The following is an 18797-nucleotide window of genomic DNA, read 5'->3' on the forward strand; positions in this document are numbered from 1 at the left end:
CAGGGTGCTTGCTATAGAGGGCAGCATAACAGAGGCACTGTCTCCCTGTTTACATCTTGGGAGACAGATTTGCATATTTTTCCCATATATTTGTAGAACATTTTTAAAACTGTAAAATTTGTAATGATTTACATTTGCAAAAAATTTCAACTTTTAATTGTTTACAAATCTAAATATAGGTATGATCATGAGAATATCCCTTTAAGTACAAATTCAACTCTAGCTTAGGGTTCGGTCACATCTGCATGATTCGTGCAGGCAGTGCGCGGCAAACCATTATAGTCTATGGGGTCCGTGTGGTTTTACAGCACAGCGCTTGCAATTGCGTTTGTATTCCGATTGGGGGGGGGGTCTCCATGCGGACTCTGTCTGGATGGAATACAAAAGCAGATGTGAACAGGGCATTAGACCCTTCTGCTGCTGAAGTCCTGCGTCACAACTGCCTCCACTGTGGTTTTTCCTGTATAGTTGGGAATAGGCAGTACACATCAGAATTTAAATTGTGCACATTGTGGTGGAGAAAATAACCATCACCTTTTTGAAGGGTGATGTCTACCTTGTCTTCCCTAACTATAAGAGATATTAATTATGTATCAGAACTCAGATAATGATTGTCAATCATACGGAGATCAGTTACCGATCATTCAGTTATTATACAATAAAACTATAGTTTTTATATTGAATGACAAGGTAATTTCATGTTGCATACACTGAAAAAAAAACATAGTCACTTATAACATTAGGCTGCATTACAGGAATAGCAAAATGCCAAAATGCATAGTCTGTTTTCAATTAATGAATCAAGTGACAAAGAAATAGTAAGGCTATTAGGAGCATGCACTTCAGTGTCTCCAGCTCCATTAGTAACAGATACAGCAATGGTCTGAAGAATCTGGGCTATTCAAAAAAGAGGGCATGTCGTGTGAGAACACAGCTCAGGAAGCAATTAATTTGTCAAACAGCCTTTGGGAATCTCACACCTGCAGTCTTCTTATAAATCCATACTACTGGAAACGTAACGGCGCTTCCTGCACGATAATAACCAAATGGAGCAACTTAGCTTAGCATCGGTGTACAACACCAGGGATTTCTATCCATGCTGATAAACTTCTTGGACTCTCTCTCTAAATATGTAGAACGGTTACTATATCTAACAGTAAACCTCACACAGTTACGGTGTATACATACAGATATGTCTATTCCTACCTTAGCTAGAATTTGATTAAGGTCTATGAAACCAATTCTATACAATATAACTACATGCTAGCAGAACCCTTGGCAGACTGCAATTCAAAGAACGACTACTGGTTGTTCACACATAGACACATATGGGATAGTAATCTTGTGACACAATATCACAAAACCATGCTGTTTTGAAAAACTATTCATTTCTTCACACACATGTTTGGACATGTGAAGCACAGATGAGTAGTGTGGATGGACATAAATGTACCATGGGGCCACAGAAACAGTCATCACAAGACATAAGAAAACACTGAATGTTTTGGCAAACACACGTCACAGTAGGTGGGCATTCAGTTTAATAAGTACAATTTATGTGTTTTTCCTCAAAAATGTTAATTATTCTTTTTGATAGAAGACAAAAACCATTACAATGTTCACACAAACACCTTAAAGGGGCTCTATCAGCAAAATCATGCTGATAGAGCCCTACATATGCGTGACTAGCCTTTAAAAAGGCTATTCAGGCACCGTAAATGTTATATTAAACTACCCCCCAGCCAATGATCAAGTGGTTGTTAAGGGTTCCGTTTCTCTAACCACCGGTGATCAGCTGTTATTGCAGGGTCACATATTTCACCTCCCGTGGCCAAACTGTAATATATCATAGCAGCTATTCAAATGAATGAGCGACTATATGATACATAGGCTGGTTGGGTCCACAAGGGCAAGAGCGGCTCTTTGTGTGCTCATTAGGGGGAACTATCGGCCATAACCTCCTTCCAAGACATTTCTATACCGTTATAGGGCAATTGCAAAACAGTTTTAGTTGTGAGATAAAAACTTATAACCAAAAATATTAGTAACTATATGAACCATTATAAAAAAAAAACAACATAAAACTTTCTTTCCAAATACTGCTGACAAGCCAGTTACGGTATCTTAAGGTTAGCATCTTTTGTGAGGAGGCAATTATGGTCTGCAAAAGTTCCCAAGGATATTAGTGAATGCTTGTTTTATTAAACATGTGCACTTCCCTTTGAGGTTCATTTCATATGGCTCTAAATACTGCATGGAAATTTCCAAACAGCCGCTAAGGGTCTGTAATCATTTAGATGAAGGATAGGGTCTCCCTGAGACCAAAGCCCGCTTGTCATTGATTAGAACAAACAGAGCTACATATCAAGGCAAAACGCTTTAAACTGAGCCTGAAAGTTATAATACTGAAGGACCTTTTCACAAGTCACTTTACTGCTATTAGACGATTCCACATTTACATCGTTTTCCCCATCCAGGTCTCAGCTTCTTTATCTGTATTCTTTCAAATCCTGAAATTGCTTGGATAAGAGTGAGGTATTTTTTTTTCTTTTGCATTTCTAAGAGCAGTCTGAACTTTCAGTGGAATTGAAGAGGCTTTGTGTCAAGTACAGCTAAATCCAGCCTTTCCGTATCAAACCACTGCGAGAAAATTACTGTGAGGATGATAAGGCTGTGAGATATAATAAAAAGTGACTCTACTCAATTTACACTGCAATATTGGTATGACTGAATATTTCTCATTCAGGTGACTGATAAAATCACTAAACTGTATTGCAGATAAATAGAGGAGGCTTCTGTCAAGAATAAACACCATTAATCATGAAGTCTCAGCCACAGAGTGGATGTGCTTAGTACCGCTGTACAACGCCAGCCAAACATTGCATGTAACCTGCACTTTTTTCTCTCTTCTCCATCTCTTTGCTTAACCTCGTAACCTCTGATTATTATTTTTTTTCCATTGAGGAAGAATTGGACAGTTGCACTGCACTCCGATAACCTCCTAATGGCTTATCTAGACCAGCCGGAGAGCAGCCCGCAGCATTTATAAGTGGTGTGTAGTATCATCAGACTAAAATAAAGAAGACTATCTTTAGATGGATGACTCTCTTTGCCCATGCATTACCAATTAGCTGATCAGAAAACTTATATAGTCAGAATTAGTCATCTTCAGCAGTGTAATAGGTCCAACGATAAAACAAATGTTAAAACCTTTAAAAGGGTTGTGCACAAAAAATATTTAGAAAAACTGCTGGTCACTGGGGTCTAACCAATGAGACTACCACCAATCCTGAGAATAGAGGGGGATGTATTTTGGAGATATCCTATATCTAGCCAACATCTAGTGCCATCTCTCTGAGCAGTTACACACATCAATTCCATAAACTGATGATGCTTTACTAGTAATATCATTAAAATAACAAAAAAATCTAATTGAAACGGCATAGATTAAAATGTGTACATAGGAGTAAGGCTAGCCACACCTACATCAGTCAATTATCTTATTGGTATGGGGGCTTCTGAACTCTCCACCGGAACATGATCCTTTGTTTTCAGGGAAGATAACCTAAGCTTACTCTCTTTTACCCAATTCCACAAGCCTGATTCTTTATCAGGGAAGTCAATCCACAACTTGAGGTGTCTGCAAGTAACTAAGGGGGCGTTCACCCTTGCGCCTGTGTCCGCCCTGTGTCAGTCTGCCGGGTTTCCGTCCTCAGCCCCGGCGAAACTGGACAGGCGATGGCTTCCCGGCGGTCTGCTTTAAAACTCATTCATTTGAATGGTTTTAAAGCAAAGCGCAGGTGTCTGCCTGTAGCCTCTCCGCAGTGAAACCGTTTTTTTTTACCCGGAAACAAAGTTGGACATGTAGGGCATGACACAGGGCGGACACGGGCACAAGTGTGAACGCCCTCTTGCTGTATTCCCTTTCCTCACCAAGAACAGCAGCTTGCAGGGTTCAACCAGATGTTTGTAGAAATCAGAAAGAGCAGGCCAACAGATATGCTATAGAATCTAGTTGGTCAAAAGGCTGTTTGTGCAATGAAAGGTTTTTTGCTGAAAGAATATTTCCAGAAAGCCAGGTGACACTGAAAATATACAGCTAGTCTGAACAATGGCATTGGCCAATATGGACTAAAATGTGTGTGGCTGCGTCGGCAACACAACTGTTCACCAGATGATCGATCTTTCAACAGCTGTTCAGTGACTTTCATATAATGTGTATGGCCACTATGCAAAAGTGTATTTTTTTATTATTTTAAATGATATCATATGTGCTTTAAATGTGCTTTACATCTGTCACGTGTCTTTTGAATATACCCAAGTTAACTATTTTTTGTATATGTCAAGAAGGTTGGTCTGAAGGAGTAAGCTGAGATGAGAAGATGAGTTATTTACCATCCATGTGGAAGTCATTTAAGTGGGCAACAAAAGCTAGTAATACAGTAAGCACTATACACTGGGAGTACTTCAATAGCAGTTTACTGGGCCAGGGCAGCTGTAAGTGGGGACCAATAAAAAGGTTCAGAAATCAATCCTACAAGAACTAAGGGGTTGGTGCCCAAAGGAATGTCATTGAAGCAGAAAATGAGTTGGCAAGGAGGGGGTATGCAGGAAGAGAGAGACCAAGGATCCCCATGGGAAGAAAGAAAAAAATAAACATTTCTACAAAGGAAACAAAGACTCCGCTAACAATAGCTCTCCAAACACTTGAGTACACTGGAACTTTACTGCAAGTGCAGATCACAAAAGCTTAAACAAAGAACACCCTTCACAGACATAAATTCCCTGCAAGACGGCAATGTCCAACCTTATCCAATGTCTGTCTTTCTACCAAACTACTCGGTATTCTGTCTACCTCTAGTAAACAATACCCCAGTATTACAATTTATGGCCCTGCTTCATACACATTTCTAGACTGCGCTAAATAAACTTTAGCATGCGCCATAAATACTCTGATACTCTGTTAATATAGGCAATTATTGCAATTCTTGTAACTAAACTCATATGGTGAATAGACACAGTTAATATGAACTACTAGATCATTTACTATCAACACAAAATTTATGTAGAGTCTGCATTGGCTTCATTTGTGCTAAATAAGTCTCCCAATGTTAGATAATGTGGAGCATCTATAAGTCTAACACTTCTGTCCTGAGACATTACGCCATCTTCTACACCATGAAATCATTTGAAGTCTTTTCGATAAATGTGAATTGATCTGATATTATAAAACATGGCAATACTTGTCCTCTATTATAATTATGAAATAAAAGTTATAGTACATAGAATATTGGTTACATCTAGCTATATAAAGAGAGCAAAGTGTGTGACATCACAGGGAGAAGTACAATACGAATGTAGGAGAAAGTACAATCTAAATACAGTATGTATGATCTGAATACAATATGATATAAAGTACAGTATAAAACGGTATGAAGAACATTAAGGTATGTAGTACAGTGTAGTATTACTATGTATGGAAAATAGTATAATGTACAGCATGAACATGGTTTAGTAAAATAATATAGTAACAGGCAGTATTAATACAGTGTGAAGTATGTATACATATGAAATACAGTATAATGTACAGTATGAGTACAGTACAATCCTATGGTATGTAGTGCAGTGTGACGTACAGTATGAAGCTCACTACTGGCTGACTGGAGAATACGACTGCAGTCCCTGATGCCGTGCTGATCATTAGAGGCATCTTTGTGTTGGGGAAAACTTAGTTACAGTTCAGTGCATCATCGGCCATTGCAACAGGTTTGACAGCCGTCTATAGAGCAGCCCGCTTCAGGTTCACTGCTTGTGAATACATGAGTTCATTTCTAATACTGCTGACTGCTGCACAAAGAACACAGACCTTTTTTCAAGGCGTTTGCAGTAAACCCCCAATGTACAGTATATCAAGTGCTTGCATTACGTATTTTTTATGATTAATTAGACACCTCCAAACAATTTCAGCTGCTTTCCACATATGACTGCAAATGGTTTTATCAGATTTAGTAATTCAGTAGATTGTAAAATCAGAAGATATTTCACATTTTAGAATATCATAATTTTCAATGATCTCATTAGGGAATTATAAAACAGGCCATACACATAAGATAGTTGTCGGCTACTTTCTCTTTTACACATAAGCACGCTAAGCTCTGTTGAGAATTGCACATGTACTGAATAAGATAGGGGGTAAGCAGCTGGCAGCCATGTCCGACATCTTATCTCTTTGTGAGCAAAAAGAATGGACAGTTCAAATCCAGTAGATGTTGGGGAAGACTCAGGCAAACCCGATAAACATTAGATATTTAACTGAACACGCTAAAATATGCGGGATCGGCTGACATACAAGTAATGTGTTTGGGCTGCTTAAATTAGAAGGCCAGCCTAATTTCTAGAACCGTCATCTATCAAGCCGGATCACCTACAGATAGTATCTCATATGTGGAAGGACCACGAACAGTCCTACATTTATATAGGCAGCCCTTATTACAACTGGGCTGTGCAATGCTGCATTTACCCTGTAGAGGTGCTGTAGGGGAAAAGGACACCTGCTGATGTTCTAACTCTGGGCAAGACAGCACTCTGTGATCAGCTTCAGAGGAGGAGACTTTTAAGGAAATGTCACTGTCCAAAGCAAGCAATACCTATAAGAAGAATTCCAAACTCTATACATTCTAAAACCATATTCAGAACGAATCAAGTAGCTGCTAAAAAGCAAAATACATAGACTGTGCCATTATAAAACACAAAAAGGTAATTAAACCTATCAAGTTGTTCGGAAATCTGAGTCTCTGTCATTGGCTTTCCAAAGCAAATTGGGCTGCTAAAATAATATCTTTTTCCTTTTATGTTTATGTCACATTCTACATCTGTATGGATTACGGCTTATTATCATCTATATAATTGAAATTATCTGACTATTCAACTGCTACGGCTGGAAAACAAAGGCAGGTTAATTTGTGATTTCCCTGCATATTCAGAAGCAAATGAGTTGTCATTCAGTTAATATGGAGCATATTTCATGTTATGAGATTTTAATTTAATCTACCCTTTTGTGATGAAGTCTTACTACGTGCTTGCTAGTCTAAGAGCAGCAGTTGGAGCACAGCCACATCATGCAGGGAGAATGTAATAATGAAAAACAAATGAGAAATTGCCATTCCTCCCAATACTCAAACTCTATTCAGCTTGGAAACTTCTGCAAAGAAATTACGATCCATAGATTGGCTAATGCTTACAATCTGAGCTCTTAGTAGCACACAACACAAAATTACTAGTTTAAGGACTGTTGTGTTTCCATCAGTCCAATGAAATCCTAATATTCAGGGTCTATTACTGCTAAAACACTTCAGTTCTGCTCTTTTTCCTAATCTATAGCAAAGGAAAAACTAACTATTACTATTTAACTATAAGGCTATCAAAAACCGACCCTCGCCCTGGCAGAATTGACCCAGCTTTCTAGTACATGAAATATTTTAGGTGGCAGCCTGACATAAATGGCCGATAGATTATATTACAGTTCCTCTGCAGATGCCGCTGCAGGGAAATATATTGCCACCCATTACTTCTCCTACAGATATTATCAAATCGGCAAGATTTTTAGGTACCTATGCTATAATGGTCAGCTAATCTGCAGGCTTCCTTACTCTTGTGAGACCACCCCTGTAGTGCATTTAGATACCGGCATAGAGTGGGACACAACTATTCCATAAATAAAATACATTTTTAAAGTAAAGTATATGTTCCATTTTAATTCAATTTTTCAGTTATTATAACCACAGTTTAGCAAACACAGAAAAAAGAAAATGATGACACAGATCTATTGCTTTCCTCCTGGCACATTTACTCTGCTATTACAGCCCAGCCATGGTTAGACTAGAGCAAACATCATTAGATATGTACTCCAGCAGTAGTCAGGAGTGTTAATATCAATTAATTCTTCTCGCAGAGGAGGACTTGTTTATAAGAAGCTCATTCATCTTCTTCTCAGACACAATTACAAAGTGAGTAAAGACTACAAGGATGGAATACAACAACAACAAATCCCAGGGGCTGCTAGTCAAATCTGGATAAAAAAATGACTGCAGTCACATAACTATTAAGAGATATTACTTAATGTTAATGTACACAAACCTTTTACTAGTTCTTTGTAAGTATATGTTAGTGTCCACATTTGTGTTTAGACTAAGGCCTCATGTTGCGGAAAAGCTGCTTTTTTCGTTACAGATTTTGCTGCAGTGTTTTTCAGTGGCTTGAAAAGGATCCATCTGCAACCAAAAAAGCAGCTTTTTCACAACATGAAGCCTTAGCCTGAAGCCAGGGTCCGACATTGTGAAAACGCAGCATGCCATGGCAAAGAACACCGCGTTTTACATTACCTGCAAAGTGGTATCTAATCCTAACCACACATTGCAGAAAAAAATTTGCAGCGGAAAAAACAAGATTTACAAGATGATAATGTTTTTGAAATTGCAACATGTCTATCATACGTATGGAAACCCTAGGTTATATATATATATATATATATATATATATATATATATATATATATATATTAGGGGCAGAAAGTCCGCAGAGGAAAACTGCAGACTTTCTGTGAAAAAATGCTGCAGAAAAAAAACATGATGAGTTTCCACAGTGGTGTTTTCAGCAATTCACTGTGTGGGGCCTTTGCCTAAGGCCGGGGCCCCACGGGACGTAAACGCCGTGGCGGAAATGCTGCGGGAAAAATCGCAGCGTTTTACGGTGCAAGCAAAGGGGATGGGATTCGTGCGAATCCCATGCCCACTTTGCAGAAAAAAAACGCAGTGCGAACATGCTGTGATTTGCAAAGCCGTTGTGGCTTTGCAATTCGCAGCATGTCAATTATATCTACGGAAACGCGTTTTTTATGGCTGCGCTTTTTTTCAGTTTTTTCGTTGCACTTTTTTCTATGTGTATACTCTATATTTTAATGGAATGAATTAAAAAGTTGAATTTTACTTAAGAGTGTTGCAAGCCGCCATCTCTCTTTCATCACGTTTCTATAGGTATATTTTGACATGCTGCGATTTGCAAAAATGTTTTTTGGCGTTTTCAAATCGCAGCATGTCAATTATACCTATGGAAACATTAGTGGATTATTTTCTGCAATGTGTGAATGGGATTAGCCAGAATCCCACCCACTTTGCAGTTAATGTAAAATGCCAAAGCCAAATTGTGGCTTTTACGCTACCTGGGGCACTGGTCTTCTTCCTTAAATTTGTGTGTCGGATCATATTTTTGTGCTCAGTTCATTAGCATGTTAGAATGTTAGCGAGCAATATTTCCCACACTACTGCATCATTCCGTGCTTGCCAACCTGCCCCTGTTCTCTAAATACAGAATACTACAACTCTGCAGCTAACTTGAGTACATGAGTACTACTGTTTCACAAGGACTAAAGCTCTGGAAAGGTAGACCATGATAATATATGTAGTTTACACTGAGGCAGTGCAAATGGTTTGATGAGGATGAGGAACCAGGCACAACGGCAATTCTAATGTGTATTTGCATTTAAAGTCACTTAAAGAGGACCTTTCACCACCTTCAGCAAGTGCAGATCTTTGCAGAACTTACTAGGCTCTGCTCCATTGATTCTGGAACAGTTGGAATTTTTCATCTAGTGAACAGCCATCCAGAGGAATCAGTGCTGTTAGTTTTGGTGTGTGATATGCTATTTAGGTTCTCATGAGGGGACGGTGTCAGACAGGAGCACTGCCCTTCTGACATTACAGAGCTTAAAGAGGACCTTTCACCACTTTTGGGCACATGCAGTGTTATATACTGCTGGAAAGCTGACAGTGCGCTGAATTCAGCGCACTGTCGGCTTTCCCGATCTGTGCCCGGTGTAAAGAGCTTACGGTGCCGGTACCGTAGCTCTTCTATGGTCAGAAGGGTGTTTCTGACAGTTAGCCAGGAACGTCCTTCTGCCTCGCGGCGCCAATCACGCTGTGCTGTGGAGCGGGCAGGAACTCCCCCCTCCCGCTCCTGATAATGCTCGTCTATGGACGAGCTGTGTGAGCAGAGGGAGGGGGCGTTCCTCCCCGCTCCACAGCACAGCGCGATTGGCGCCGCGAGGCAGAAGGACGGCTCTGGCTAATGGTCAGAAACGCCCTTCTGACCATAGAGCACTACGGTACCGGCACCGTAAGCTCTTTACACCGGGCACAGATCGGGAAAGCCGACAGTGCGCTGAATTCAGCGCACTGTCAGCTTTCCAGCAGTATATAACACTGCATGTGCCCAAAAGTGGTGAAAGGTCCTCTTTAAAGAGGTTGTCTAGGATAAACTTTTTTTTAACTTTTTTTTTTTCAATATTAGGCCAGGGAGGGTGAAAAAACCCAAAAAAAAGCACATACAGTATTTTTTGGACTATAAGACGCACCAGACCATAAGACACATCTAGATTTTAGAGAAGGAAAATAGTGAAGAAAAATGGTAAAATATTTAATATATGGGAGTTGTAGTTTTGCAACAGCTGCAAGGCCACATTGACCGCCCGGCAGTTGTACAGAGATGCATAGGGCATAGGGCATCTTATTTGGCGGGGCCAGATGTACTTTTTAGTTATACCATTTTGGGGAATGTTTACTGCTTAGATCACTTTTTATTCAAAATAAAAAAAAGGAGAAAAAAAATGACATTTCGACACTATTGATTTTCTTTCCTGCTACAACGTTCACTGTACAGGAAAAATACTCTTATAAGTTTGTAGACCGGGCATTTTCAGACACAGGGATACCTAATATGTCTGTGTTTTACCGTAATATTCAAATTGTATATGTATTCTAGCGAATTTTTTTTTTTTTTTTTTTAGAATTTTTTAAAAAATGGTTTACTATGTTATTGGCCCCCGCTTTAAGGGGTTTGAACATGCAGTCTTGTATTGCAGTCTATGGGAGATTCTGTACATTACTATTGAGGCTCCTCACAGACCAGCCGCAATAGTAATATTGCTATGACAGGTCTGGGAGCCTTCATTAGGCTCCTGGCTGTCACAGGAACAAGATGGCTCGCAGGGGAGCTGTCCTGCAACAAGAAAGACCTGAGGGCTTATTTCAGGCTTTAGGGGGGACCTTAGCATAGTAATGCCTGCGATCAGAGTGGACTGCAGTAGAGCGGCCACCATCATCTTTACAGACCTGGCTACCGTTGTAATAGCACGGTGATTGCGGGGATAAATTCACTGGGACACCCTGTCATCGCAGCTCAGGGCCTGCACATCGCCCCACTCCTGCCGCTCCAATAAGCTAGTAGCAAAAGGAGTGGGGCGATGCTGCGAGCCTACTCCTGCGCGCCCTTCCCTCCACCAAAACACCCAACAATCAGACTATAAGACGTACCCCCACTTTCCTCCCGAATTTGGGGGGGAAAAAAGTGTTTTTTATAGTCCGAAAACTATGGTACTTACCTGTCCCCGTTTGCTTTGGTGTCTCCCAGTGTGGTGCGGTCTTGCTGTTCTGGTGTTTTCTTGTGGCACAAGTCTGGCTCCTTAAGGCTTCTGCAGGACCACACCACACTGGGAGACACCAACGCAACAGGTACAGGTCTTTTTTTTTTTTTTTTTTTTTTTTTTTTGGGGGGGGGGGGGGGGGGTGTTAGCCTGGACAACCCCTTTAAATAGCACATAAGAAACAAACTACCTCTTACTTGTTGCTCAGGAATGGTGGAGCTAGTGTGAAAATTTCAACAACACTGGAAGCAGTGGAGCGGTGCCTATTAAGAGATGCTAAGAACGTGAATTGGTGGAGGTGGTGATAGGTCCTCTTTAAGTTACAGTAAAATTCACTGTGCAATAAATATATGTTCCAGAATCTGAAAAAAAAACCCTGCCTTTATGCTCTTTTAGGACACATGAAGGAGGACACGCTCTGTACCCATCTCCAGTGACACGGAGGAGAGCCTACCTGATTTATCGCAACCTTCTGTTATCTATGTACACAAATAAAAAAAAATCTGCCAACGCTTGGTTGGTTGGTGTTGAAATATGTAATATTGTAATAATTCTCTTTGTGAATGTACTTACACATGCAGTGGAGGGATAGGAGAAGGTTCATAGTGATAACGCCCTTCATGATGTCTTGCGTCAATTGGTACAGGGGGGTGAAAAGCAGGAAACAGATGAGGTGGATCTTTAAAGAGAAAAATGTCAGCCATATTAAAATACAGATAATACTCTCAATAGACAAATATAAAGAATATCAGATACTAAATACCCAATACTAATATTCCTTAGACAAACTTTACCCAAATTTGCAAAGATCACTACTGAGAGCCAAAAACATGCAAAGGTGGTGTCAAGATAGTATAAGGAATTGTCAGCTTTTAATAATCCATTTTTGTTACAGAGTCCCCCCAATGATAAATTCAGTACAAGACATCCCGCTGCTGTGATCTCCCTTTCCCTTCGACATGAGTTGTATTTGGTAAACCAGTTCTCCAATCCCCTGTAGTGCCACAACTTATGAAATGCAGCATTACACAGTTACCACCGAAATATATAGGCCGGCTGATGGCATGCCAGATCCTCCACAGAACTCCTTAATAGAGTGACTCAAATGGGTTTTATAGAGCGGACAAACCCTTTAAATCCCAAATACAGCCAGCATGTAATATAAATCAATGTCACATATACAATAGCCAAGTATTGTAAAATGCTGAGCGTGGCAGTTTCCTAGACAATGGAGTTCAGGCATGTCATACTGCCATTGTCACTTGGTAGGACAATCCTAACCCTAAAACTTCTACTACCCAAGACAGCATTAGTGGTATAACATAGGTAAATATGTATACAGTATATGGGGAAGTTCAGCTCTATATGGCACATAGAGTAACAGTTTTGTAAGTCTTTGCAGAAACAGTAAATCATTCATAAGCAGCTATCTCTAAGGCCTAATACACTGCTGCATAAAACATTGGGCATCTGATACAATTATCCCGCTCATGGTTTATTATTTACACATGAATGGAACAGCTGGTGCTCGTCATATCTCAAATACATGTGAAAAATGTTAGTGTATGTGATCAATCTCCTGATGTTACCCCTTGACAGAATATCACACGACAGCCTCTCTAAAGTCAAGCTAAAACTGCTGAAGCAGAGTGAAGTGCCTGCGGACCTGGCTACCTCCAATTTATCATACAATTTCCTGACTGATGTTCCAAAAAACAGCTGCTAAGCACTGCATAATGTACGCTAAGGCAAGTAGGCTACTCCTAATCCAATGCACAGCTTCCCCCACATGCCACTTATAATATTCTCACAAGTCGCGCAGTATATGAGAACCATTATTGTCTCCTATATAATAACATGAGGTTATTCTATCTCAATGCTATAGACATGCTACATACGTCTTTAAATAATCTCAATCTTTTTACCTTCAACTTTTTAAGATAAGAAGCAAGTCATAGTAACTTATTCTTCTAGTGAGCTGCAGCATATTGATAAAGGCTAGAGTATATGGGCTCCGTAGAGACGTCATAAGGACACGTGAGAAGGTCCTGCAACTTTCACGCGGCAAGAGGAGAAAAGTAGGGATTATGGAAGTGCTGCATTACGAGGGGGGGGGGGGTGATTGTGGAACTGTTTTTATGGGTTTGCATGATCCCTTGTGTGTATTTTATGGGGGATAACATCAGAGTGAGGGTTGTTCTGAGGATGCTTTGGGGGTGGAGTGACCTCTGCCCATGGGAATTTTGCTACAAACCCATACCTTTTAGACACAACCAAAGTTGAGTAGTCTATAAAGAGTTAAACTATTTTCTATCATGATCTGGAGAAGTTTCATCATTTTATAATTCTCATTTTCTGTATAACAAATTGTCCCCTCCCATATAAAAGACAATCTGTTTCTTTGAACATCTGTATTCAGACTTGCTGTAAGCAGGGGGACCCCTTTCTATGACATACATATGTCCCAGTAAAGTAGATAGATCTGGAATGTCTAATACAACAACCCTTAAATAACTGAAGTATCATAATCTGATCAGGATATAATTTTGCTGGTTTATTAATAAGAAAATATAACAGATATTCTCAACAGGTCTCTATGGCTTATAATGTATAGCTATGGATAGATTCTAAGGACTGTGATATGGATTGTATTGCTATGAATGAGTATGAATGTGTATTACAAAATCAGAACAGTACACCTCCTTTATTTACCTCTTAGGCTAAGTTCACATATGCGTTGGAGTCACCGTTGACACCGACAGAAATTTGCAGAGAGAAGTCCTGCACAGAAGACTTTTCTCTCTGCCGGTTTCAGTATAAAAAAGACGGACATCTGACGGGCCACATTATAGTCTAAGGGGTCTGCAGGTGTTCGCGAGTAACCCATGTTTTGGCGGTCGCCTGATGGAGAGACCAGCGCAGATGTGAACCTAGCCTTATAAATACTATTTGAGGGCAGACAGCAAATCTGCGGTGCGATCAAGAACAGATATTACCTAGCTACTTGTGGGTTTGCGCTTTCATTTACATTACTATGAATACTACTAGGGCTGTCATTTCTGCTATAGAGTAGTAGAAATACCGAAAAGTTCCATGGAAAAGTGTCTCGGCCGAGGATTGTTGCTTTCCATGTTCTATGGCAATTAAGTAGTTAATTATTGTATTTTCTTCCATCTTTCTCACACGACTTTCCTCTTGGCAGCTGCACCTCAAACTCCCTCTATTCTTTCAGGATAAATTCCTTACTTCATTTTCTTAATCCCCTATCTGACAGGACATTAAGCAGATCCCAGTCTCTGCATTCTTCAAACTTTTCTTTTTTCTGTTTCAGAGTAAAATACTTGTAGGAGTTCTACTTAAACAGGGAAACTTCTGAACAGTGCAAAAGAGTGAGAGTAAAGGAATCTGTGGTGAAGTAGTCTGTAGCGAGTCCTTAGATTCAAGAAAGCGCCCCACAGTTCAGAATTAAAAAAAAATCTAAATAAATGCATCATTCCAAATAACTGAGATGCTCTATGTATAATCTTCTGAAGATGTTCTTCTGCTTCCCAGTCACCTCCTTATTTCTGTGAAGTTTCCAACAGCATTTTAGACAACTCTATGCACACTGGGCTTTTGTAGTCTGAGACACTTATCCAAGTACAGGGGTCATGTCTCCAGACTACTCTACGCACAGTCTTAAGTGGTAGTCTGAGACACTCCCCCTAGCTCTGGAGAAGGTAGTGTCTCACCTATCAAAGCACAGCCAGCATCAAGTAACCTGAGACACTAATGGCTGGTTTACAGAAATGAAAGGAGACTAGGAATCAAAAGAACAAAACCAAAATGAGGAAATAGGAAGCCATCAGAGATTTTATGTATGCGTTATTATGAAATTAGTAATGGCAGGGTCGCTTCAACATAAGTATATTGTCAATCATTTATAGCACCAGCAAAAGCCCTGTAGTGCCATGGTCCATGGTGAGGCCTATGCTGTCACATAGGCCGTCTACAGCTGGGCAATGAGAGCCACACTCTGAAAGGATCTCTGACAGTCTTTGTAGAGGTAAACTAGGGCCAGCAAGCTTTCCTCCATCCGCACAGTTTATTTGAAGGAGTTCGCTGTGTATACACTAGTCCCTCTTTATATAGGCTCTGCGACATATTTCAAACAAACAGCTTGGTATCATTAGAACGGCAAACTGCAAGCAGCAGAATACAAGAGGGGGGCAGGCCGGGAAAGCCTTTTGTCCTATGTAAACAGTCTTCATGTTAAAGCGTTCTTCAAAGGTCAGTTTGCTTACACTTCACTTGGCCCCAACATGTGACATAATGATAATCTGCTAAGATTATCAGACCGGGCTTCCTATTATAATTGACTTTTAGGTTTGATTGCTTTTTAGCTAAAGGACCGTAAAGAACACTTAATCATTCTACAAGTAGGAATAGCTTCCATATGTAGAACTGAAATTTATTCTCCGACACCCTAGAATAGTCATAACACATCCAAAACTGAACTCCAAACCTCAAGCACCACTTTCCTTCAAATAAACACAGGCGATATACATGCTTTTATTATTTTAACTTTCCCAAGATTGGATACTTAGGGCTAGTTCACACGGGGTTCCATGTTACACATTCCGTTACAACCAAATGAATGGGCCTAGTCCAGAGGGTGGTGTCGCGAGAATCAGACGCGGAATCCGCCTGAAGAAAGGGCAGCTCACAAATGACCGGCTCCCATTGATATCAATGGTAGCCGTTTTTTTTTTAGCAGGATTTTGATGCGGATTCCGCGTCAAAATCCTGACCATTTTGCCCCATGTGAACTAGCCCTTACATGGGCTAACTAAGTTTAGAAAAACATGACTACTTTCTTTCATAAACAGTGCCACATTTGCCCATAGGTTGTGTCTGGTATTGCAGCTCAGCTCCATTAAAGTGATCGAGGCTCAACTAGCATGGCAATTTAATCTTGGATAACCTAAGAAGCTTCATCAGCAGGTTTATGCTGGGCAATAATCCGCAACAAACAGTCATATCCAAATGCTGATCTAGTCAGTGCAAATCAATTAACAATTTCCGCCTATATGAGAATACCGATACTATTACATGACATTCACCAGTTTATTGATTTTGACTAAATGCCATTATTTAATCTTAGTCTATTAGACTTTATCCAGCATCAAAAATGGAAGACAAGAGGTCTTAGGGTAAATTCACACAGGTAGCCGCGAATGAAAGCCTGTACAGTGCAGCGGCATCCAGCAGCGCACTCCGCTCTGGATTAGGCCCAATGAATGGGCCTAGTCAGGAGGAGGGAGTGTCTTCAGGCCAAATCACGAAGCGACTCAGCCTGAAGAATGAGCACCTCGCTTCTTTGATACGGCCTCAAAACCCTGACCAAAAACTCTGTGTGGACTTACCCTTATTTTAGTAATGCTTCTATCATGATACTTTAGTTAACATGACCATCAGCGGAAAAATATGAGACATACACATACAAACAGTGGAGGAGCGAATAGGGTAGTTGAGGTATTATAAGGTTCCCCATACTGTGGTAACATTAACTTTATAAAATATATAATTGTATATAACTGGTTCATTTTATAGAACAGATTCATATATTATAATACCCAGACAGTCAAATCCACTCTACTGACCATAGGTAATGTAGTTCGGAGATCCTATGAAACCGTAAATTGTCAGAACTAGAAATGTAGTATATAAACAGCACTGAAAGCAATTGTAGGTTTTCAGAAAATGTATGCCAGAGGTTATGAAGACATAAGAAGGTCTTTGGAGCACATATTAAATAAGTTAAATGTAAATCCACGCTCCATCCATCATAACACTGAGGTATCCCATGTGGTGTAACTTTTCTGGCTATCTTTGCAGCTATAAATAACAAAAGTGTTATGTGGGGGGTATGAGACGCTTACATTTTATAGGAAATCTCCAGTCTGAATTTTGGACATATACAACAGACGCATCTGGTGTTTTCCCATATATCTGAAATATAAATGGAGTTGGAGGTGAGAACCCCTGCAATCTGCATTCCTCAGCAAGATTTATCACATTTCTAAACTTTGAGCTCTTTGATATTTGCTTTGCTGCTTGTAGTACCATCCTGACTAATATGTGGTTTTCCATTGCACATCCATAGCTTGTGCACATAGATCAGTTGTTAAATCTAGGCTTTCAATTCATTTGAAAAGATTTATATCCCTTTCTTACAGCTTAAGGATTAGAGGGGCCTGTTGGGGCACTTACTAATGTTTGTGTGGGTCACATATGATAAAGGTATGTAAGATGCATATTTAAAGGTCAGACCCAAGAATTACATCAAAAGAATTTTCCTTTTAACATTATCAACTGAAATACTTTAGACTTTGGTATGTATGTCTGACAACTTAAAGAGGACCTTTCACCATATCCGGGCACAGGCAGTTCTATATACTGCCAGAAAGCTGACAGTGTGCTGAATTCAGCGCACTGTCGGCTTTCCCGATCTGTGCCCGGTGTGAAGAGCTTACGGCCCGGTACCGTAGCTCTTCTATGGTCAGAAGGGCGTTTCTGACCATTAGCCAGAGACGTCCTTCTGCCTCGCGGCGCCAATCGCGCTGTGCTGTGGAGCGGGGAGGAACGCCCCCTCCCTCTGCTCACACAGCTTGTCCGTAGACTAGCATTATCAGGAGCAGGAGGGGGGAGTTCCTCCCCGCTCCACAGCACAGCGCGATTGGCGCCGCGAGGCAGAAGGACGTCTCTGGCTAATGGTCAGAAATGCCCTTCTGACTGTAAAGCGCTACGGTACCGGGACCGATAGCGCTTTACACCGGGCACGGATCGGGAAAGCCGACAGTGCGCTGAATTCAGCGCACTGTCAGCTTTCTGGCAGTATATAACACTGCCTGTGCCCAGATATGGTGAAAGGTCCTCTTTAAAGTGATGTAGCCATATTGACGGATAGTATAAATTGTAATTTTTTTTACTCTATTCTATAAAATGTAAGTAAAATGGATTATCTGGGGACAAAAATGTTAACCATTGACAATAACAGCTCACATAATATGTTAAATCCAACTAATAAACTGCAAAAAGCATGGATTTTGGAACAAAACCTGGTCAAATGTCGCCTAAAGTCCTCTATTCTTCTCCTGCTGATGACATAGTCCCACATGACAGAGGGCTCGCTCCCCTCCCTTTTGCGTCAGCAAGTATGTGAACACCATGACACTCTATGTTGCCTCATTCCTTGGTCCCAGCTCTGTGTCAGCTAGAGAGCATCAAAGTGGATGTCTTGACTCTCAAAAAGCATGCTGGGATTTGTAAAAAAAAAAAA

The 18797-nt window shown here is 40.4% G+C and overlaps 1 protein-coding gene across 3 annotated transcripts in view; it reads right to left on the reverse strand.

Annotated features, from left to right (window-relative positions):
* Positions 1 to 18797, reverse strand: part of GLI3 (GLI family zinc finger 3) — a 181793-nt gene that overhangs the window by 80149 nt on the left and 82847 nt on the right. For all 3 annotated transcript variants that reach the window (XM_075271224.1, XM_075271223.1, XM_075271225.1), the window contains one exon: positions 12050 to 12155. In XM_075271224.1, the coding sequence (XP_075127325.1) occupies positions 12050 to 12155 (106 nt within the window). The remainder of the gene's footprint in view (positions 1 to 12049; positions 12156 to 18797) is intronic.

This window comes from Leptodactylus fuscus, chromosome 4 (assembly GCF_031893055.1).
Source record: "Leptodactylus fuscus isolate aLepFus1 chromosome 4, aLepFus1.hap2, whole genome shotgun sequence".
NCBI classification, from domain to species: Eukaryota; Metazoa; Chordata; class Amphibia; order Anura; family Leptodactylidae; genus Leptodactylus; species Leptodactylus fuscus.